This window comes from Scomber scombrus, chromosome 4, assembly GCF_963691925.1.
Source record: "Scomber scombrus chromosome 4, fScoSco1.1, whole genome shotgun sequence".
NCBI lineage: Eukaryota > Metazoa > Chordata > Actinopteri > Scombriformes > Scombridae > Scomber > Scomber scombrus.
The window spans coordinates 19,938,658-19,961,714 of NC_084973.1; the positions used below are offsets into that span (position 1 = coordinate 19,938,658).

Consider the following 23,057-nt stretch of genomic DNA (forward strand, 5'->3'; position numbering starts at 1 on the left):
GCTTCTCTGACCGATTTAAAGATGACATCACAACCATCGTCTCTGTGGTTACTGCGGAGATTGGGGACCATCCTTGTCAAACAACAAAAGGTAAAGATGATGAAGATGACGACAATAAATTAAGCTCATCAACATCTCGAACCAGACCAGTGTACCTTTTACCCAAAATACTGCATCTGTGTACCTTCTGTTCCCCTGGGTTGTGTAGAAGCAATTGTCGCCTCAGTGTACATGTTGTCTGTGTCCTCCAAACAACAGGGAGCTGGAAGTGCTAATTATATTTGTCTCTGTCTCTGCCTCTGTAGTATCCAATGCTCAGCTTGCACAGTTAGATGCTTGGCAAGATACTCTCAGTACAGCTTGTTGATTACTGTTTGTTGATTGTTGTCCTTTTTAGGAGGTAGAGCAAGCAGAGAAAGTCAACATCAGTCTGGCCTTCTTCCTCTACGACCTGCTGTCTCTCATGGACCGAGGATTTGTCTTCCAGCTGGTGAAAAACTACTGCAACCAGGTACATAGCACTGAGAACAAACCAAACATGTTATGTGTTTTAAAAAGCACACATAATTAAATGAATTACCCTGTGGGAACTAAGAGACTTCCATATGCACAAAAATCTTTCTTTTGAGACTGTTACCAAGACATCGTATTTAACTTCTGTGTATTGTAGTATTGTGATAAAATGATTATTTTTTTGCTCTATTCTAGATGTCAGCTAAATGTGTTTCAATGCCAACATTGATCAGCATGCGTCTGGAGTTTCTGCGAATCCTGTGCAGTCACGAGCACTACCTCAACCTGAGCCTCTTCTTCAGCAGCCCTGCTTCTGCTCCCGCCTCACCGTGTCCATCCATCTCCTCACAGGTCAGCCCACCTGTCAGTCTACATTTACACTTGCATTTGCAGACCACAGACACGCTGAGTTTGTGTATCCCAGAGGGTTTTACAATCTGTACAGCGTATAACTTGTTTTTATCTTTACGTACTTGCTCTATAGAGTTAAGGAATATCAACAAGACTACAAAAATAATTATTGAGGGGTGTAAATGTTTTGGCCACTTTTGCATGGAAAAGGAATCTTTCAGTTTAAAAAGTATTTTGTATTAAAGCAAACATTGTAACTCTATTTTCTCCCTGACACTCTCTTTGTGTCTGCCTCTCCTTTCATCTTTCCATTCAGAGTTCCGGCTCATGTAGTTTCCAGGAACAGCAGAGGATCTTGGGGTTGTTTGAGCTTTCTCAGGAATTTAAGCAGCAGCACTACCTCGCTGGTCTGCTGCTGACAGAGCTCAGTGCTGCCCTAGACATGGAATCAGAGGGGTATGACAACACACTTTCTGGTTTCCAGTTGTTCCCAAGTTTCTAAAACTAGTGTGAAAGAAATTGCCAGCCATCTTTTGTGGTTTAGGGAAACAAACAATAATAATCTACAGTTAGGTTAATGGCTGCCTTTGTGTGTGTGTGTGTGTGTGTGTGTGTGTGTGTGTGTGTGTGTGTGTGTGTGTACAGGGGAAAGGTCCAGAGAAAGGCCATCAATGCGATCTACAGCCTGCTGTGTTCCCATGACCTTGACCATCGCTGTGTTAAACCTGAGGTCAGAGCCAAGGTGGCTGCTCTCTACCTCCCCCTGGTGGGCATTATCATTGACTCCACCAACTATCTGGACTTCACTGGTACATAAACACATACAATCTCAACAATACTTGCAAGAGAAGACTAATCAGTACTTTGCTCTTACTGAAGAACTCTTTTAAGGTGGAAATTACCTGCCTGTTTAACACATTTGACTCCTGTTTGTCTCTGTAGTTTCAGATGCGCGCAGCGGGAAAAACAAGACAGGCGGACCTGAAGATGACCTTGAAAATGTCCCACCCATTAATCAGTCGGTTGCTATGGCAATTGCCGGGAACCCCTTCAACACGCTGGGGAGGAATGTTCTCGTTTCCATGGCATCCATGGTAAAATTCTGAAATAATTTCTTAATGATGTGATGATAAAAGATTATAGCGGGCTTTTCATTGTTTTTGAAAGTTCAAAAGTGCATGTGTGTGTGTGTGTGTGTGTGTGTGTGTGTGTGTGTGTGTGTGTGTGTGTGTGTGTGTGTGTGTGTGTGTGTGTGTGTGTGTGTGTGTGTGTGTGTGTGTGTGTGTGTGTGTGTGTGTGTGTGTGTGTGTGTGTGCGTGCGTGCGTGTGTGTGTGTGTGTGTGTGTGTGCGTGCATGCGTGTATGTGTGTGTGTGTAATTGTATCTGTGAGCGTTCTGCTTCCTAACAGGTGAGCTTCACTGAGGTACATTGATTAACTGTCAAAGCCACACACACACTTCATCCATCCTGAAAAATCACACACACACATACGCATACACACATGTCTGCAAGAGATGGTTTATGGGCAGGCATTGCCATCATAAGTGAACAGGGCCGTCTTGCCTGACAAACACATCCATCAAGTGTAGCTACGGCAGCAACACTGGCACTTAAACTGAAAACTGCCTTTCCCTTCCTCTTTCTCTGCTTTTCTCCAAGAGATGAATAAGTTGATTGTATGTTATTACATAAAATACTGTTGTAGAAAAAAAAAAATTCTTACAACTGACTCATTGGACTGGTATTCATCACAGATCCAAACATGGCTGCCAGAGTGCTTGCTCCTCATTCTCTGGCAGTTCTCATTCCCCAAACAACATTTCTGTGACTCTTTTCACCAACAGAAATGGTTTTCAAATAAACAATCAATGTTTTTGATTACATGCTACAAATATTTGACATTGGTAAGCTTCACTCACTGCTGTGGAACGAAGACCTGGAAACTAGGTTCTAGGTGGGACACCTAAAGCACTAGGAGGTTAATGGCTACATTTATCAAAGCTGCCACACAGTGAAGCAGCAGTAGCTCTCTACAGTAGCGATTCATCATCACACGAATGAAGGTGAATGAATCTGCAGTAGATTTAACACCTATTAAGATGGGGAAAAGAACCATACTTCACTAAGGACAGTGTGAAAGAACCGACTGGCCATCTTTGTGGTTTAGTGAACTTTGTGAATGATATACAGTTAGTTTGTGAGATACACTTGTAAAACTCAAAGGCGGCAGTAGTGGATTACCACTGACAGGGTTGATCCAAGTGTGGATCACCTGAGATTAAAAAAAATAAATAAATAATTGTGCTGTATTTTTTATCCGTTTCATAACATGTACTTTGAGGAAATTATTTTTATTTTTTCCTCTACAAAGATTGGAGTCCTGTTTTGTAAGCATTACCTGGACTTCTTTTACCCTCTAATCTGGAATTTCTTTGGCCGGTCTGGGTCCACATACCGGCAATTGGATTATATATGGATGTTTGTGTGTGTCTCTGATTGAGTGCAGGTGCTCTTTTTCTTCAGTAAAAGCATATCTCTCTCTCTCCTCTCATCTGCTCTCCTCTCCTCTGCTCTCCTCTTCTCTCCTCTTCTCTCATCTCCTCAGCAAGGTAAATCTGTAGCCATCCTTGCAGCAGACACCAGTCGCCACCTGTTGGTGTGTTTCCTTTGGGTGATGAAGAACGCTGATAGGAATCTGATTCAGCGCTGGACTGTGGATATGCCTCCCTCACAGCTCAACAAGCTGCTGGAGCTTCTCACTATCTGTGTGTCCTGCTTTGAGTACAGGGTCAGTTCGCTCATTTATCATCCTGTTTTATACAGTCACATCATTGAAAGACAGCTATCAAATGGCATGCATGACCCTGATCTTATTCCCCTTGTTTTAATGCTGATTTAACTTCATATGTCTCTGTGTGTTGTAGGGTAAACAGTGCAGTGACAAAGTGAGCACCCAGGCCTTGCAGAAATCTCAGCAGGCCAAGTTGCAGCTGGAAGAAGCCCTGCTGGGAGGAATGGGAGCCCGCGGAGCAATGATAAAACGAGTTGGAGGTAGTGTATGTCTTTGCAATTTAAGGAAGACCACTTGGAATTGCTTTTCAGTCAAATTTGCTTCTCTATTTTCCGGTTAAAATACGGCTTTGTTCATATTTAATCAGCAAGTATTCATGCAAGTCAGCTAACTTCTTACATGCAAATGGATTTAATTTTTGTCATATAAAACAGTAAACTATGTGGCCTCCTCTGACATACAGGAGTGTAGTATGCTATCTGTAATCCAGTAAATGTGCATTGTAGTTGTATTGATTTTTACCCCTGACACCAGTAGATAGAACCATGGGTCTAAGAGAGAACCTGAGATGGAGGAAAGACCTCACTCAGTGGAGACAGAGCAACGACAAACAAGATAAGTATGTTCAAACGTTTGTGTCTGCTTTTCAAATTTAACATGTCTGCCTGTCTGTATTCTTCCCTTCCTTTCTTTATCTTTTATATTTTGTGTTGTCCTATCCTTTCTGAATATTTGTCTGAATATATGTCCCATCCTCCATCAGAACAAAGGCAGAGTTGGACCAGGAGGCTGTGATCAGTGGAAACTTAGCCACAGAGACAAACCTCATTATTCTGGACCTGCTGGAGACCATCGTACAGGTCAGAACATTTTAACCAACAACCATGCAAAACACTACATGCATAGACTATAGACACAAAAACATGAACACCTATAAATTATAATGCAGTCCTTCGATGTAAGTACTGGGATGCTTTTTTTAACACTTTACAGCTGCACAGGACACTGAAAGTTTGCATTCAAGTGGTTTTCCAGTCTTTCAACAGGTGTTGCCATTTCTTTCATATAATTTGGTAATTTTCCCATCTGTCTCCTATCCAGGCGGTGCCATTGGCTGAGTGTAAAGACAGCGTGGTTGGCGGGGTGTTGAAGGTTTTACTCCACTCTCTCACCTGCAACCAGAGTAGCACATTCCTCTCTCACACCTTCAGCACACTCAGAGCACTTGTTGTCAAGGTACTTTCATGATGTCTTGTATGGGTTGTACGTTGCTGATACAAGCCAGAATTATATATGTATATATGTGTGTCTGTGTGAAATTTATTTGTGCCTTGTTTCATTTGTCTGTGTGTGTGTTTGTGTGCAGTTTGGGGACCTGTTGTTTGAAGAGGAGGCGGAGCAGTGTGCAGACCTGTGCCAGAAGGTGCTTCAGTACTGCAGCAGCCCTGTGGATGAAAACAGGACCCACGCCTGTGCCACCCTCTACCTCATCATGAGATACAGCTACAGCAATGCCAGTGTAAGCACACGCATACACAAGTTTCATATCATGTACATTAGCAATGTTTCAGTGGGTTGCCCAGACACACACAAGCAAATGTCAGGCATTTGCTACCTTTCTGTCAGATTAAACCTTATCTAATGTCTAAGTTTGCAAAAGAAATTGCATAATTGCATTATGTCAGATGAAATTTAGTTAAAGTATACTTGACGGTGGAGAATTGCTTATAATACATGTTTTTATGAACACTCACAGAAGCAGGGAGCCACACACATCTTGTCCTATCTTCTCTACTTTTCCTTTTCTGCTCAGCTTTAATGTCTTTTCCATGTCTATTTTGAGCGTGCCGCAGAAAGTTTCTGCTGAAGGATGTGTCTCTGAGTAGAGAGCAGAGAGATATGTCACTGTCTGCCTCCCCATGTTCCTACCCCTCTTTAACTAATGACAGCCAGACCTCTCTGTGTGTGTGTATGTGTTGCTATACATATGTGTTAGTGAAAGTGAGTATGTGTACCTCTGTGAAAGTGTGTGTGCCTCAAGGGAAGGGTGACAGATAATGTGAAAGAAGAAGAGAAATCATGATGGAGATAGAGGAGTGTTTTTATCAGAGGCGAAGGAGTGATGGAGGGGAATAGAATGGACAAGATTGAGAAGAGACAGAATTGAAGGAAGGGAGGTTTAGGACAGAGTATCTTCTTTCATCTTCTCTGCGAGTTCAATAACTGCTGGTGCAGCCGTCATTTCCTGTGTTTACAGTCTGTACACTTTAATGAAAGTCAGACATCAGCCTCTGGAGCACACTTACACACATGCAGCATCTCCAATTTAAAGTGAGTATTCGCCCCCTTCTTGTACAAGCGTATGTTTGTTTATACGGTGTATACAGAGGAAGCTGTGATATGAATTAGCGTAACAGCCGTATGACTCATTCATACAGAGCTTACTCTCTACCTCCTCCGCTGTTTATGTTTTCATCCCTTCATTTACCCTCCTCTTGCTCTCCTTCTGTCACACACACACACACACACACACACACACACACACACACACACACACACACACACACACACACACACACACACACACACACACACACACACACACACACACACACATACTTTTTTCCACTCTCCATCTTTAATTTTAGATTGTGGTAATAAAAAGAGAAATGCCTTCTTTTTTTCAAGAAATGGAACAAATTACTAAAAACAGATTTGTGGTCAAAACTAGTCCAGTTATGGAAAGGTTGGAAGAGAGTAAGAGGAAAAGGGAAGAAAAAAAGGAAAGAAAAGTACAGAAAAAGACAAAGGGGGTTGTGTGTTGACTTAAGCTATCATTTAGGCTACTTTTGAGCACACACACATACACACTGAGTTAGAGGGCAGTGATGGGTGGTTAGGCTCTGGCTCCATGCTCAGTTGAACAGAATGGGGCTGTAGAGATGATCCATGGGTGATTATGTCTCTGCTAATGGGAGATCATTTCCCGCTTAGCTGGTCATGCTGGAGATAGATGGGACTTCACACATACACGGGCAGACTCTCGTCACACACATACACAAACGCACACACACACACAGACCTTGCTGCAGAGGATGGAGATGGGTGTTTGTCAGGCCTGTTATCTTGGACAGGTAGTGTGAAGAATGGAGAGACAAGGAAAGTCAGGGAGAAGACAAGGGACCAACAAATTGAGGAGGGAAAGCAGCGTAAAATGCACATTTTCACATAACCATCATTAATCTTACCAATATTAATTTAGCTGATCCTCCTTTTTAAGTATTTATAGAAATCTTTTTCTATTTGCTATCAAATGCAAATAAATAAAGAAAATGCACATGACACAAGCAAAGTGTTTTTCTAAAGATGCAGAAGTCTATGGGTTGAAAAAGATTTGGGAATTATCCATTGCATAGCAGATCCTATAGCAACTCCACAGTTACATGCACACAATTAAGTACAGTGTGTAAGCATTTAGATCTTTGATTAATGTTTATTTTATATTCTGTTTTGATTCATTTTATTGTATCTGTAGGAAAACTTCATTTATTCACAGCATAAGTGAACTTGATTCCAAATAAATGCCTGATTAAAAATGTAAAAGAGTTGTTAGGTTAACAGACAGAAAGCTACATTGTAATACACAAAAATATCAATACAAAGAAAAAAACAAACCCCAAATCCAAAAAGAAATGTCTCTCATCTCATTGCCAAGCATACAGGAACTTACATGAAAGCTTTGATGATCATCACCCAAACATCACTCGCTTGGATTCCTATACAACTTTGCAGCTCTTTGTTATTCCACATGTATTAGTGGAGTCTGCCATAATTTTAGCTTTCTGTGTGTAGCTTTTGTTTAGATTTATTGATTATTTTATTGCCAATAATGATCACAGGGATCATGCTGATGCCACAAGAGAAGAGCATTTTCGTCTAATTAGGACATCCTGTAGTATGATTAGTTCTTCCTGATATGCAGTAGTATTAGTATCTGTTGCATAAAACAGTGACATTTTAGGTCATAAGCAAATTATGACATTTTTTAAAGACTATTAGGTAATTGGAGTGCTTTGGAACGGTCTCAGATTAAAAGTCTCCTTTTGTTGAAGTTAATATAGGTATGGCCATTATTGGAAGGCAACATCTCATTGAATAGTGGAAGAAGAAATGTTCTCATTGTTCATGTGTCTATTATATTGAAGTGCCTTGTCTAGCTGTTGAATATATTACTTTTTTCTTTTGTAGGGAAGGCATCAGAAGGATAACTACCCAGAGCTGTACACTGTGGTTATAATGTCAGAATCTGTGGAAATCTATAGATATTTTGAAATTCAGCCTCTTGAACTTGCAGTTTCACATCAGAATTTTGAACTTTGCCCTATTTTATTATAAACATCGCAAGACTCTAAAATTCACAGCGGATCTCTCTGTCTTAATCAGAACTTCTCAAGAGTGAAGATGCAAGTCACCATGTCTCTGGCCTCACTGGTGGGCAAGTCTGCAGACTTCCAGGATGAATACTTAAGGCGCTCACTACGCACCATCCTGGCCTACGCAGAGGAGGACACTGAAATGCAGAACACTCAGCTACCCTCACAGGTATAAACTAATTTGCTCACACTCATGGTCACATAATTCAACAACCGTTTGCTATTACATTACTGATATTAATTGTATTGTAACCTCATGCCTCCCTTTTCTGCGTGTGTTTTTATTTTCAGGTGGATGAGCTTTTGAGGAACCTCAACAGTATTTTGTCAGACACAGTCAAAATGAGAGAGTTCCAGGAAGATCCTGAGATGCTCATGGACCTGATGTACAGGTGAGAAAAAGTAATCCACAAAAATCTGTCTACATGTCTCTGGTTGTCCTCAGTGTCTCTTAATGTCTCAATCGCTCCCCTCCTCTCTCTCATCAACCTGCGGCTTCTCTCTATGTTGCTGCTGGTTCCTATTTCTTTGTGGTCTGGGTTGTTTTGTCTCTATTTATTGCCCTCACTATGGTAACCATGTGGTAGCAGTTTAGTCTTCTGATCTGGCTGTGTGTATTATGCAAATGCAAACAGTGTGTACAAGTGTGTGAGTGTGTGTGTATGTCTGTGAAAGCACGAAGGAGAAACACTGAAACAAAGAGAGCATACATGTGCTGTATGTTGATGTAGGCACTTTACCTCAACATGCTCTGATGTCACCTACATGTCATTTATCACGTACCTTTCTGTTTGGGTTTTGGTCCCGGTCACCTGGTGTGTGTCTGACAGCTGTGCAGAATAACCTGTTAGCTTTACACGTTTACCTAGACTTTATTTCCAAGCATAGGTCATTGACGCAGAAGACATTTGGTCTCCAGATGCATTTGTAAATGCATTCATTTGTAAATATAGTATAGTGACTCACCTCCTCTATAAATATATTAATTGAGAGTGTTTTAGATTTATTCCCATGCTGTGGGCTGGCTAATGATTATTCATACATTTCATGAACAGGAAACATTTTCCATTTTCTGTCGCCCATGATAACTCTTATCTTCCCAAATTTTGCACATTTAATTTTTAGACATTCACTTCCTAAACGTAAACATGTATTTGCTTCTATTCTGTAAATAAATGAATGATTGACATGCTTCAGTCAAGAATGTTAGTTGGCCCTCAATTTTTTGTGGTGTTTTTCATCTGCTTATTGATTTACATGTTTATTCCACAAGAAAAATGCATTGAGCTTTCTTTGTATTTGGCTTTTGCTCATAGCTTATGCCAAAATATGTAAACATAAATTTAATTAGTACTTCTAAAATATACAATATCTTATCAGCAGCCAGCATACCCACATCTTTAATCACTGCAATATCAACAACAACTTAAGTCTCTCATTTATCTGGATGTCTCTCGAAAAATTAAAATACCTGTATGTGCATCTTTACTGGATATTGCTTATTCTCTTTTGTACAATATGTTCTACATTTTATGCTTGTTTATCTTGTCTGTATTGTATTTATTTTGCATTTAATTTTATGTTGCACCTTGTTGAATGAAGGAGAAGACAAACCTTTCTTCTCTCATACTCCACAGGATAGCGAAGGGCTACCAGACGTCTCCTGACCTCCGCCTGACCTGGCTGCAGAACATGGCTGAGAAGCACAACAACAGGAAGTGTTACACTGAGTCTGCCATGTGTCTGGTCCACGCTGCTGCCCTGGTGGCTGAGTACCTCAGCATGCTTGAGGATCACAAGTACTTGCCTGTTGGCAGCGTCACCTTCCAGGTAGAGAGTGCCAATACAGAAATACACAACAAATTAGCAAGGAATTAATAACAAACACATGTTCAGACAGAAAGCAAAAAACAAGCAGCAATTACAGCTGCGCAAAATAAGCATTCATTATTTGTTTGTTGTTGCTGTTGGTTGTTTTGTTGAATGGAGGCAAACCCTCCTCTGCACAACACACCACACATCACACCTCCCCGGGGATGATTTCCAAATTTGGTTGTGTGTGTCCAGAGGGGGGAGCTGTACACTCATAACGTCAACATATAAATATGGTCCCCTGGTAGCACTGCTTAACACACGATGCCTTTGAAGTTGAAAGGGGGAAAAAGGCAAATGTGCTCCCGTGGGAACATGTGAACAGACTGTTCCCCTGAACTGAAAACAAAATGGTCTTATTGATGAGCTGTATTACACACACACACCTCTGTGGCGTTCTGGTACAGGACATTCTAGCCTGCAGCAGTCAACAGGTCATTGATTAGATGGTCATTAAATTAGTTCCATTTCCCACTGTAGGACATTTCTTTTTAAAGTGAGCCACGTGATTGATTTTTTGATTAAGAGAGCTAATTGATTGATTAGCTACCTGATTTTCTCCTCAGAACATCTCCCCCAATGTGCTGGAGGAGTCGGCGGTGTCAGATGACATCCTGTCCCCCGACGAGGACGGGGTGTGTTCGGGGCGCTACTTCACTGAAAGTGGCCTGGTGGGATTGCTTGAGCAGGCTGCTGAGCTCTTCAGCAATGTGAGGAAACCAAGCTGCACTCTTATTGGATGTCTGATGTTGACATACAAACCTTTAGAAGATGATTAGAACAGATGTGGGTTAAATGGTTAAAAATGCACTTAATGATTTCATTCAATGGATGAATATGAATATTGTAAATGCTGTCATGCCATTGAAAATTTTACTTTTTTGTTTTTGGTGCTAAATGCAACAATTCCTCTCAATGTAATTACTCATGCTAACCAACAGTGATGGCTGTCTTACCAGGGTGGTCTGTATGAGGCAGTGAATGAAGTCTACAAGATCATCATACCAATCCTGGAGGCTCACAGGGATTTTAGAAAGCTGGCATCCACTCATGACAAACTACAGAGAGCCTTTGATAACATCATTCAGAAGGTAATACTGTAAGACTCTGTAGGGGCTGCTTCATTTATTCAATGAAGGTTAGAGTAGAAATTATGTGCAATTTCAAAATCATTTGGGTAGCTAAATTTCCCAATTTAGTATTTCATAACCATGGGAATATATTTCTGATTTCGGACAGCTAAGATCCCTGGAAAAGACAATTAACATAACATATTGTTATGCTCATGAATACATGTTTTCCCCAAATGGTTTACAGCCATATATAGAATTCTAAAAGTAACTCTTCAAAGTGCTTTTTACCATAAAGACCCCATAAAAGGCTATTATCATAATGAGAGGATATGATACTGATGTCATTAGAGACTAATATAAAATTGTCTCATTGTTTCCATTCAGGGCCATAAGAGGATGTTTGGAACCTATTTCCGGGTGGGTTTTTATGGGGCCAAGTTCGGAGACCTGGATGAACGGGAATTCATTTACAAGGAGCCAGCGATCACACATCTGCCCGAGATATCTCACAGGCTTGAGGTAGGAGAGGAGTGAGCATCTGCTATACAAGTTGTGAAACAATGTGTGAGTCAGGTGGAGTTAAAAGGACTGGCTGGACTGGTAGAGCTTGATAGTGACATAGAGACTGTGACTGCAGCAGAGAATAACTCCGGGTGAAACTTACAATCATCTGTCTGCTCCTGAGTTTACTGAGATTTATGAAAATAATATGGCATGAAGAGCAACACAGTGTCAGCTTTAGTCCTGAATAAAATAAGTCATGAATCTGTTGCTAAATGACATTTTAAACTTTTATTTGATTTGTGGCTTGCACAGTTAAAAAAGTTTAACTTTAACTTCACAAAATGTGTCATTATTTAAATTAATAGGCTTGAATGGCAGTGAAATCTGTATGATCTTTGCATAAAGACCATAATAGACTGTACTGTGAACAGTCTTCTAACTAAACCTTTTCCCTGCTCCTAGAACTTCTACAGTCAGTGTTGTGGAGAAGACACTTTGGTGATGATTAAGGACTCTACACCAGTGGACAGAAAACAGCTTAACCCCAACAAGGTAGGGCAACACACACACAACTGATTCTTTCTCTATTGTAATTTAATAAAGTGTGAATGATCCCAGTGGTCGAATTAGATCTTTGCAGCATCAAATAATAATGTTTTCCAGCAAAGAACATAAAAAACAGTAAGTGGGGGTTATATAAATACATACATGTCTAGACATGTAGTTATTCAATGTAATGAAGGAACATCTTATGTACAGAAAACGTTCTTCTATTTCCTAATGTAGACTTCATATGTGCAGAGCACACACATTTTTATTTATGTGTGTGTATGCAGTATTAAACACTTAAAAACTGATTATGTGCAGGTTGTTGTTTATTATGTTGCATATATTGGAAAGCTTTTAGGATAAGTATACAGATTTGTGTGTACACATCAGAATTTGTGCCAGCCAAAAATGAATAGCAAAAGAGTTGTCCTAAAAATAAAGATGAGTCCAGAGGGGGTAGGATTGCTAAAATCAGTCCGGGACAGTTTGAATAGATGCTGCGTTGAAGGCGTTCTCCTTCAGCACCCATCTTGCTGGTTGAGGCTCCAGGGGAAGGAAGCACCATATGCTCACAATGAAAAAAATAGACAACAAACTAAAGAACTGATGTTTTTATCACAAGTGAATTGAGAACCCAGTTGTATGAATAAAAATAAAATAAACAATCACTCCTCTGCAGGCATATATCCAGATCACTTATGTGGAGCCCTTTTTTGATGACTACGAGATGAAAGACCGTCTGACAAACTTTGAGAAGAACTTCAACCTGCGGCGGTTCATGTACACCACGCCCTTCACCAAGAGTGGACGGCCGCGTGGCGAGCTCAACGAGCAGTACAAGAGGAAGACCATCCTCACCACCATGCACGCCTTCCCCTACGTCAAAACTCGCATCAATGTTATCCAGAAAGAGGAGGTAGTTGCTAATCTAATGGATCCCAAGACAAACTTGTCCACATTTGTCACTTTGTGACCATGACAACACCCTTGTACAATACCACCTGTCTCTTGTCTCCAGTTTGACCTGACTCCTATTGAAGTGGCCATAGAAGACATGCAGAAGAAGACTAGAGAGCTTGCTGTTGCCACACATAGAGAACAACCTGATGCTAAAATGCTGCAGATGCTGCTACAAGGCTCTGTGGGAGCTACTGTTAACCAGGTAATGTATAAGCATTGTACAGATTTTCTGAAACTGCTTCTATTTTTTACTACTGTCTGTCATATTAAGGTTGAAATGATTACTTACTTGATGTTTAACCAAATAATGGCTGTTCTCCTAAAATTATTTCACTTTGCATCGTAGCCTCATTTGTCCCCTGAGTGCTCCTTCCTAATGTGTAGGGAAAATAAATCAGAATAATTTACCTTTTATTTATCTTATCACATGTACAGTTTCCATTGTAGTCACAGGGTGCAGGTGGTAGACATGACAGTGATCACACATCAAAGCCTTAACCCCATCCATAACCCTAATCCTTCCTTTGCTTTTCCCCTGATTTAGTTAAAACGTCAATTCATGGCCCCGCTTCCTTTCATGTCTCTGCTGCACGGCATGCTGAACCGGAGGTCTCTTTGATCTGATAGCTTCCAGGTCCTGCCAGCATGGTGAATGTTAGAGTAAAGATGAAGCTAGCTACAGCGTCTCTGCTCCATCCCCCCCTATGCTTTATCTTCCAGCGTCTAATCTGACAGGTCCCTCGCTCCGACCTGATGGTTGTATACATAACGCTAATGCTCAGCAACTCCGTAAACATATAACTCTTGACTGTAATCAGTACAGGAGGCTGTGTTTCTGTGCGCGGGTCCACAGCTCAGACCAAGGACTGAGGCCCAGGCTCAATGCGTTTATGATGCTAATCAGAGCTGTTTAACTGTGCCTGTCGTGATACAGGCGCTGTGCAAGCGCACTGCGGTTTTATGATGAATATAAGTTAGGATAACAAGATCTCATACTGGGCAAATGGGAGCCAAATGGCGGGTGTATGCAGGGTTAGTGGTGACATTAACCATGCAGGAGGCTAATCATGGTTTCCTCTCTGATCTGATCTCTTCCTCATGTTCTAGTTCAGCATCTCGGCCAATGGCTGTATAAGGCATTCACTTAGCAAGTCATTTCCCCCTGTTTGAATGAGGGGATTTCTCATCCCCCCTCTGTTCATACACTTTCAAACACTTCCTCTCTTACCTCCTCTCTTTCCTTCCTCTACTCTGTTTTTGCTTTCTATTTCTTTGTCTCTCTAACTTTGTCTCTTTGTTTTCGTCCCTTTCCTCCTCTCACCGCCCCCCGTTGTAGGGCCCGTTGGAAGTGGCCCAGGTCTTCCTGAATGAGATCCCAGCAGACCCGAAGCTCTTTCGTCACCACAATAAACTGCGCCTGTGTTTCAAAGAGTTTATAATGAGGTAAGATACCATCAAAGAAACACACTGTACCAAAGTCAGGCAAAAATGAGGAAAAACACTCTGAAGAAACCCAAAAACCTTCATGGTAAGCCATAAACCTAAAGGACTTAACCAACTATTTTTTACTTCAATTTGCATTTGTACTTATTCTACTGAGCCCATGCCAGCCACTGCCTCAGTAGGTGGAAATATAGAACAATACTTCAAAGAGATTTCTGTTTAGAAAATGCGTCATCTTTTTTTGAGACTTGACTGAGAGGGAGTGAAAGTCTAGTGTCAGTGTAGGAAGATTAAAGAGGACCACAGACAACTGTGACTGATGGAGACTGATATGCTTCTGTTTAAGCAGAGTGTCAGTCAGGACGCAGAGACAGAAATGATAATCACTACCAAATTGCATACCACATGATAATTAAAGAAACCAAACAGGTAGGAGGAATGAAAATTAATATAACCCATCGTGACAGGGGATATTTTTTCATTTCCCATATGACAGTAGAAAATATTTTCCTCATAATGTCACTAAGCTGATTTTCTTTTTGAATTGCAAAGGTTTATTGTTCCCAAGAGTTTCATTATATATTGTATATTCAGAACATAATTTAAACCATCCTACCCACAGCAGTGTGTCTGAGGATATGGTGATTTTTGTGCAGGAGAACCATTTTGTTGAACGCATTTTATGCGTGTGCGTGTGTACTTATGCAGGCGTGTGTGTGTTTGTATGTGTGTGCCTTCATCTTGTAGGCATGTGCCGTTTGCCTCCAAAAGGTGGTTTTCATTTTCTAACCCCCATGTCACATTCCAGCTGCCCTGATTGCTAGAAGCAGGTTGGCAAATATTTACTGTAATTTCAGAAAGGCTTGTTTTCAATCCTAAATCTAGGCGAGCTGTCACTGGACCCTTTGTATGCCAATACTCTTGACAGTGCTGTTATGAAAAAAAAATCCATTCAGGGAGAACTGTTTCCTACATTGGTCACCTTTTTTAAAAATTGAATGTCCACTATTAATTTACACTCACCTTGCAGTTTATTAGGTACATCTAAATAAAACTAATGCAGTATGATACAATAGTCCTGTAATAAATCGTTCCTTTATGAAGGTTATAATGTTCAATTTTTTAGTTATAGAGATTATTTTATGGTCATTTGGGAGTAGTTTGTGGTGCTTTTGATCTGTATTGGGCTATACCGAGGGACATTTCTAATTTAGTCTAACTTAATCCATATACATGGGATGGAATTCAAAGTGGACCCCTTTTGTGGAACAAATGTTCCACTTGATCACTCGGCTCTGGTGTCACTTTAGTCACGTCTCACCTCAAATTGACCCAACATTATTAGAAATGTTCTGGCCCCAGTAACCCACAATGATAAAGAAAAAAATTAAAAATAAATAAATAAAAAGACGTCAAGAAAGCTACAGGTGATCCAAGCCAAACATATTCTCTTGTTTATTCAATTCATAAATATAAAGATAGTTAAATATTGTAGATATTCATGAGAAGAATTCATCAGAATTTATTTTCTACATTTTAAACCAAGCTGTTGGATAGCCAATCTCATATCAGCAGATCTTTTATGCCTTGGAAAATCCGTTGGAAAATACTCTTGGGAACAATTCTTAATGCTCATTGCACTGTGTATTTATTGTATACTGTTACACAACAATGCAGTTTCCATATTACCCTTGTTAAAAGCCGAGAGATAAATTTAGACATGTGTTTGTAATCATCCCAGTCTCTCCGATTTCCTGCAGCCTGGTCTGTATGTCAGCCATTATACATGTTGTAATGGAGGACTGTGGGCAGACCCCATACCTGGACACTGCTCTTACTGCAGCTCAGAGCTTGTGGTGCTTATCAACATATATTTTCCTCTTTCCAGCAAATAGTGTAGAATAGGATTTCTATTTGTTAGTCGTTTGTGATGTGGAGTATTACCTCTGCAGCTCTGTTGATTGTTTTTGAAAATGGTCTTGTGGGTCATATACAGTTCTGTTCACATTCGAGTGGAAGTACTTAAAAACCACCTAATAGGCATATAGGAGTTCCTTACAGTCAAGTACATTGTTAACTCATTCAGAGTCCAATATATGTCAAGTTGTTATAGGACGTAGTTAGCATGAAACAGTGCAGTGCGCTTCTGAAGGCTGGAGGATAGAGAAGGGATTACCGCTAGATTGGTTTGCAAAGAAATCACTGTTGAAGTGGTTCTTAAGTTTGAGGTTACTACATTGTATAAAAAGGTCAAGGAGTACATTCAACACTCTTTCATAATCTCATTCAGTGCTGAAGCAATCCCATAGTAAAGCTGATTCCACCCTTCTTTGCTTCTTCCTGTTTTATCCTTTCTGCAGGTGTGGTGAGGCAGTTGAGAAGAATAAACACCTGATCACATTTGACCAGAAAGAGTACCAGCAGGAACTGAAGAAGAACTACAACCGCCTGAGAGAGAGCCTGAGGCCCATGCTAGAAAGAAAGATTCCTGAGCTCTATAAACCCATCATCAGGCCTCGCCAGGAGAACAGGTAAACAGACCCACCAAGTCAAACAGCCAATACTGTTTTGACAAGAGAAACTGGGGTGACAAAAAAACACAAAATATCGATCTTTTTATCAGTCTGTATGATTGCTGAACCCAAAGGAAAGTGAGAACAAATTGAATTGTGCAGAGATCCATTCGCACTGTCCGTGTCACCTCTACAAATATTGATAGCTGAACTAGAGCCACAGTACACAACACAGAGCTGAACAATGTCACAACCAAATTGCATTCATATATTAATAAAGACTGATTTGTCATTGAGTGCTTGAAAATAAAATGAACTTGAATTAAGATATATATTAACAACAGGGAAACAACTATTACTGTAACAAAGAAAACATATTCCACGTTGACATGAATCTAACTAAATAAATCCTATCATGTATGACCATACAGTAGCCACAGTGTCCCAATTCTATATTACAGCATTCAGTCTATATTATACTGATCTTTATATTGGAGCTGCAATGATCAGTCGATTAATCAGTCAAAAATAGTTGCCAACTATTAAATTAATGGGCAGCTATTTTGATAATCTCAATTGTGAATATTTTCTGGTTTCTTTAGTCTGATAATAAACTGAACATCTTTGGATTGTGGACAAAACAAGAAATTTGAAGACATTGTGCTCTGGGGTACATTTTTACACCATTTACTGACATTGTATAGACCAAACAACTAACAGATTTGCACAAGAAATTATGCATTACGGGTGACATGCAAAGACAATCAAACTGTGTCTTTAGAATTCCCACTGACAATTAAACTTTAAAAATGTAATAGTAATAGTTTCAGTTTTCTCATTTGTTCCCCACCCACCCATTCACACCCCTTTCAACAAAATGTTTTATATGCTTTTTTGTTAGCCGTAAGCAGCTGCACTGTATTTGCATTGATAGATAACTGTGTAAATCAACAGCTTAACATCTCAACTTAGATGTCAAGTTTAAAGGTTTTTTTTAGTATGCACACTGTCTGTTTTGAGTATACTTTATTTACTAGTGTAAACACAGCATACTCAAATCATTAGTGTGTAGTATGGAGTTTGGACCCCTATGTATCACACTTAGGTCTTGGTGAAGCATCAGGGTAGCCAATGAGTGAGTCAAGTGTATAAAATGGCTACCACTTTTGGAGTCTCTGTTCATTTCTGATGGAAATTGGCAAAAGCCTTTTGACATTCCAAGTAGTAAGGAGTGAATAATTGATACAAAAATACCCATTGGGTTCTGTCTTCTGTTTCTGTCTTTTCCCCTTTTCCCCAATCCACTGTCCTCTCCCTCTCACAGAGATTCCTTCAAACGTCTGAGTTTCCGCAGAGCTCTGGAGGAAAACTCCTGAGATGCCATTGCCTGTCTAAGAGACAGCGCTACGGAGAGGAAGGGGATGCTGTCACACAACCAAGAGACAAAAAAAGGAGATGAGATGAAAAGAAGAGAAAAATAAGGAGCAGAACTGGTGGTGATACCCTTGTACTCCTCTGCACAGGAGCAGTACATTGTATCCAGGATGCAGGGTTTAGGATCAGTTTCTCAAAAATCCAGCAGTGTTTATAAATGTTCTCTGCTGTATTTCCATTTTTTATGATTTCATGGTTGTTGTTGTTACAGGAAGCAAAAGGAGGGAACAGATTGAGCACATAAAAATAGTGGGATGGGAATCTCAAGCAAAGTGTAGCTTATTGAGCGTTTCACTGTAAAATCTTCAGATGCTTTTGCTCTGTTGATTTTCTTTTTTGGATAACTGCAAGTCCGAGTAATGCTGCAAACATTTCCTCTGGGTTGGTTAAGAAGCAGACTAGAGTCCCTCTCTGAGGTCCTTGCTGGCCCAGGGACTGTATGTGTGCCAATAATGATACTGTCTTGTGTGCATGTAAGTGTAAATGTGTGAATGAATGGGCCTTTATTCAGATAGTGTTTGAAGTAGAGTATTTTGGTGCCGTACTGAAGTCACTTTGCACTCAGTGATGATAAATGATTTTGTTATGTGCTAAAGGGCCTCTGAAATTCCACCCTGAGTGTCTAAGCATGTCATGCATGACATGCACTCGTGCTGCCAGAGCCAGCGAGATGATGTGGATGGATTTGTGCACTGGAAAGATGGATTAAATTAATTTCCTGTGTTGAGTCTTAAGGCCACTGTAGTCTTACTATTGTTAGACACACATCACCTGGCCATGTAGCTAATAGAAGAGTTTAACTGATTAAGAGTTATCTGGTGTAATTTTACAAGAGGTAGATAGACTTATCTTTGGTTCCAAAACACATATGGCTTATTTCTAAATCCACATTTTGTATATAGTAAAGGTATTGCATCAGATAATTACAAAGATGTTTACAAAGGTATGAGAAACTATTTTGCAGTTTATTTTATGGAAATGTATTTCTTAGAAAATAGCAATAATGATATGAATTGAAAAAATAATTCAGTAGGCAGGATTCAGTGACTGAGTGTACTGTAACAATACAACAAAGTGTATGTTCCAGTAGTTTCAGTCCCTGTTTGTAAATAGGCCACTCCCTTCCATACACACAGTGCCAAATTTAATTTCTTCCTCATTTACTTAGGAACTTAGATCCTTAACCAGAGATGCAATATTTTGGAAAGTCACTCAACACAACTCTGCTTTGCAATGTGAATTATGTTTACTCAATGTGTCCGAATACATTCCAGAGGAGAAATTTACTACTACTGCATTGCAGTGTTAAATAGTAACAACCTGATTTTATTTGACATCCTTGAAAAGGCTCATTTCATTGGTGTTATGTTACAGCTCGCACTGTATTACAGTGATGTAAATGTGCTTTGTTTTTCAAAACGGGGTACACATTTTATCTGCATTATTAATACACAATTACCCCCCTATTCCTCTGTCTCCAGGCACATTTGTTAATTATTGACTGTTTTTAAAATGGCTAAATAAGATTAAAGGTTATACAGATTGGTTATTATTTGTGAGTATTAATTAAAAATGTATACACAGTTCTGAAACATGCAGTGTACTGCTGAAGCCTGGTGTTAAAAGGTATATTTGTGGCATTCAACCACTTTTTTTCTTTATTGGTTTCTTTTTATGTTCATATTTGTTGTGTTTTATTAAATGTGGAATTTTAACTTGCATACATTGCTGGTGAAGCACCTGAATAAAATTTAATATAATATGCACATGTGTTACCTCTGTGTTAATTTTTATTGTTAATTTTGAGCTAGCTGTTATTATATGTACAAAAATGTTTCTGGTAACAGATACAAATCCACCACACCAGACTGCAAACAAAAAACAAAAAGACAAATAATCAATAACAACAACAAAACTCCAATATACTTATTTGAATAACAATAATTACACAAATAGACCTATTTGACCTTTGAATTTATCCTATATTTTTTTATTCTATCTAGAGACAATTAGTATTATTAGACTTATTAGTATATCATTATTTTGAGATAATATGTGTCATTATTTTGGGAAACTAATTCATTATTTTGAGAAAGTTTCTTATGTTGATCTTTTTTTTTCCATCACATTGGAAATATCACATTCATATATATATATACATTCATATATATATATATATCTAAAAAGGAAAAGGGGGGGTTAACTATCTGCCAGTAACTGTGTTTTATTTATCTATATAGATAAATAAAACACAGTTACTGGCAGATAGTAACTGTTTTCCTTTTTACAGGAAAATACAACTCCTTAATGAATCAACAGATTTCTTCCCACAAATTTACTCAGCCTAAAAGCACTGTTGGAAAGGAAAGAACTACAAATCTGCTTGCCGTCGCGTCCCAAATGACGACATCACTGCGCGACTTCGGCTAGCCGGATACAGGTTTGTTGTACATTTTCATTCACGACAGGCTTGTAGTTGTGATGCTCAGTGGTATGTGGACAAATGTTTTTCCTGACATGTCGCTTAATACACCGTTAGCTGGAGGGCAGCTGTGGTTTCTCTCACTGCAGCTGCTGTAGTTTTGACGGCTGACTCTAAAACAACAAAGAGAAACGACGCTGTAAAGTTACCCTACAAACTCAATTTAAACGCTGTCAGTCATTCACATTATACAACTTGAGTGGGCTATGTGTGGGTGTCAAGATGGTCCATCTCTTAAAGTTTGATTTCTATTCTATTTTTTTTTTTTTTTTTACCATTGTATCGATATAAATAATACCATTTAACTTTAGCATGCAAAGTTAAGCTCTTATGTGTTGCCTTCAAGGACCCTGTACTATTTAAGTTCATAGCTATTGCTATGGGCTTTGTGACGTGCAGAGATAGATAAAAAGCTATCTCTGCACGTCATAGCATTGTGTAGTCACTCTTTTATTATTCCATTCAGGATGAAGAAAGGTAGGGACCTTGATCACCAAGCTGACATGTCCCTGTTTTGTATCATGTGAATTAGGTAAGAGAGTGATTGTTTTGAGCCCACCTCTGACAGTAATGGGAGAAATGTTGTTTTTTAAACCTGGTTGCTGTTGATATTATCCTCCTTTGTGTGTTCATAACTTTATGAATATACTCCTGCACTGAAAGCTCTGAGGATATCCTGCTGTAAATGCTAATTGCATGTCCATCTTGCCAAACCTGCTGCATGCCCCAAGCAGGATAAATAGAAAGTAAAAACTCCCATATACACCAGGAGAGTTTTAATGTTAGCTACTGCAGACAGTTAGACGTTCCTAATGCTAGGATAAGGTGTTTTGCTATAATACTTAATTAACCCAGATTAAAAACAGGATTGCGACTGAGGTTTTCCTGTTAGGGAACATTTGTCAAAGTGTGAGCAGATGGAGTTTGACACTTAAGCTTGAGTTTGAGTTGAGTATACAGACCCTGACAGAGTTGGCGTCATCACAGTAGACTGGCAGAACACTTAATTCACAGACTGAAGTCAGTACTTCAGCCCACAGGAAGCTATAAGGTATCCATTAATAGTTCTGGCTGAAACTTACATGAACACACACTCATGCAATTACCCTAAGATAAATAAAAAGTTTGTACCTTGTCTTTATAAAATACAGTCAAAAAAGTTGAATAAATAACCTCCTGTTTTTGGTCTTGCCCACTAGGTTCAGTCCTCCTTTGCTAAACTTGCTAAATGCCATTTGTGTGACATGGAGCAAGACAGGAACCTAAATCCAGATACAGACGACCTTCCACTTTGCGCCAATACCAACCACATACTAGTCAGGCACTATGTACTAGATCTGACTGTTCATTTTGACAGGAAAGTTGTCAGTGGTAGTGTCGTTCTGTTCCTGCAGCCTTGCTCTGGAGTGATGACTAGGCCTCAAGATGGGTTTGAATTTGGAGCTAGAGAGGGAGAAAGCACTCAGGAGGCTGAAAAGAGTCAGCATGCACCTTTGTGTAGCTTTCAGGAGGTGAATACAATAAAGGATCGTGCAACAGATTTGGATTTGACTAGAGTTGGCACAGCAGCTGTGGATCTGGAGGGGCCCGCAATAAAAAACAGGGAAGGACTTGTGAATGCTACGGGTGAGAATATTCAGTCCTCACATTGGTGTGGAAACACTTGTGACAGTGATTTCACCTTAGTGCTGGACTGCTGTGACCTGGCTGTGTCAAAGGTCGAAGAAGTGGATGTCACCTCTGTGCCAGCCATGTCTAGCCACCTAGCAGAGATCTCATCTGAGAGGACAGGGGACTCCTCGGTGAGCCCACAAGCAGCCCTTATTCAGAACGTTATTTCCATGCCCTCTAGCCAATGGAGGCAGCAGCACCAGCTCTTTTCACAGTGTACCCGTGCCCCTGGTGTCCAGGATGGCAGCTCACTCGATTTTTATACAGACCGCTGGAGTCTGCAGGTGAGGAAAAGAGGGATCTCATCCCCTCAGGAGTTTCCTCGAGTTCTCAGGATCTGCTATGAGACGAGGCCAACCGGAGGCTCTGTGAGATGGACCAAAGACCAGGACAACAGGTTGGTCATAGAACAGTGGTCTCATGATATGATTAGAATCCCTCTTAAATATTTTAAAACTGGCAAGTCA

General features: G+C 39.9%; 2 protein-coding genes across 5 annotated transcripts in view; both read left to right on the forward strand.

Moving 5' to 3' along the window:
- dock8 (dedicator of cytokinesis 8) overlaps window positions 1-20,193 on the forward strand; it is a gene marked incomplete in the record, with an annotated part of 64,323 nt that extends 44,130 nt beyond the window's left edge. Inside the window, 25 exon segments of the mRNA XM_062417867.1 lie at window positions 1-90; window positions 209-261; window positions 398-511; window positions 709-864; window positions 1,181-1,320; window positions 1,510-1,673; window positions 1,807-1,958; window positions 3,471-3,653; window positions 3,790-3,916; window positions 4,194-4,275; window positions 4,420-4,516; window positions 4,758-4,892; window positions 5,023-5,175; window positions 8,100-8,258; window positions 8,381-8,481; window positions 9,727-9,919; window positions 10,528-10,671; window positions 10,921-11,052; window positions 11,419-11,553; window positions 12,001-12,090; window positions 12,767-13,003; window positions 13,106-13,249; window positions 14,384-14,490; window positions 16,851-17,021; window positions 18,328-20,193. Coding sequence (XP_062273851.1) covers window positions 1-90; window positions 209-261; window positions 398-511; window positions 709-864; window positions 1,181-1,320; window positions 1,510-1,673; window positions 1,807-1,958; window positions 3,471-3,653; window positions 3,790-3,916; window positions 4,194-4,275; window positions 4,420-4,516; window positions 4,758-4,892; window positions 5,023-5,175; window positions 8,100-8,258; window positions 8,381-8,481; window positions 9,727-9,919; window positions 10,528-10,671; window positions 10,921-11,052; window positions 11,419-11,553; window positions 12,001-12,090; window positions 12,767-13,003; window positions 13,106-13,249; window positions 14,384-14,490; window positions 16,851-17,021; window positions 18,328-18,379 — 3,311 coding nt within the window.
- A 666-nt stretch (window positions 20,194-20,859) lies between these two features.
- The window catches only part of aopep (aminopeptidase O (putative)), a 79,766-nt gene continuing 77,568 nt past the window's right edge, over window positions 20,860-23,057 (forward strand). For 3 of the 4 annotated variants that reach the window (XR_009925056.1, XM_062417835.1, XM_062417837.1), the window contains exons 1-2: window positions 21,393-21,451; window positions 22,119-22,987. Coding sequence is in view for 3 of the 4 variants with exons in the window: in XM_062417835.1 (XP_062273819.1) it covers window positions 22,164-22,987 (824 nt within the window). In the remaining variant the exon portion in view is untranslated. Of the gene's footprint in view, window positions 20,878-21,392; window positions 21,452-22,118; window positions 22,988-23,057 lie in introns of those variants that run through there. The other variant, XM_062417836.1, reaches the window with a different exon arrangement.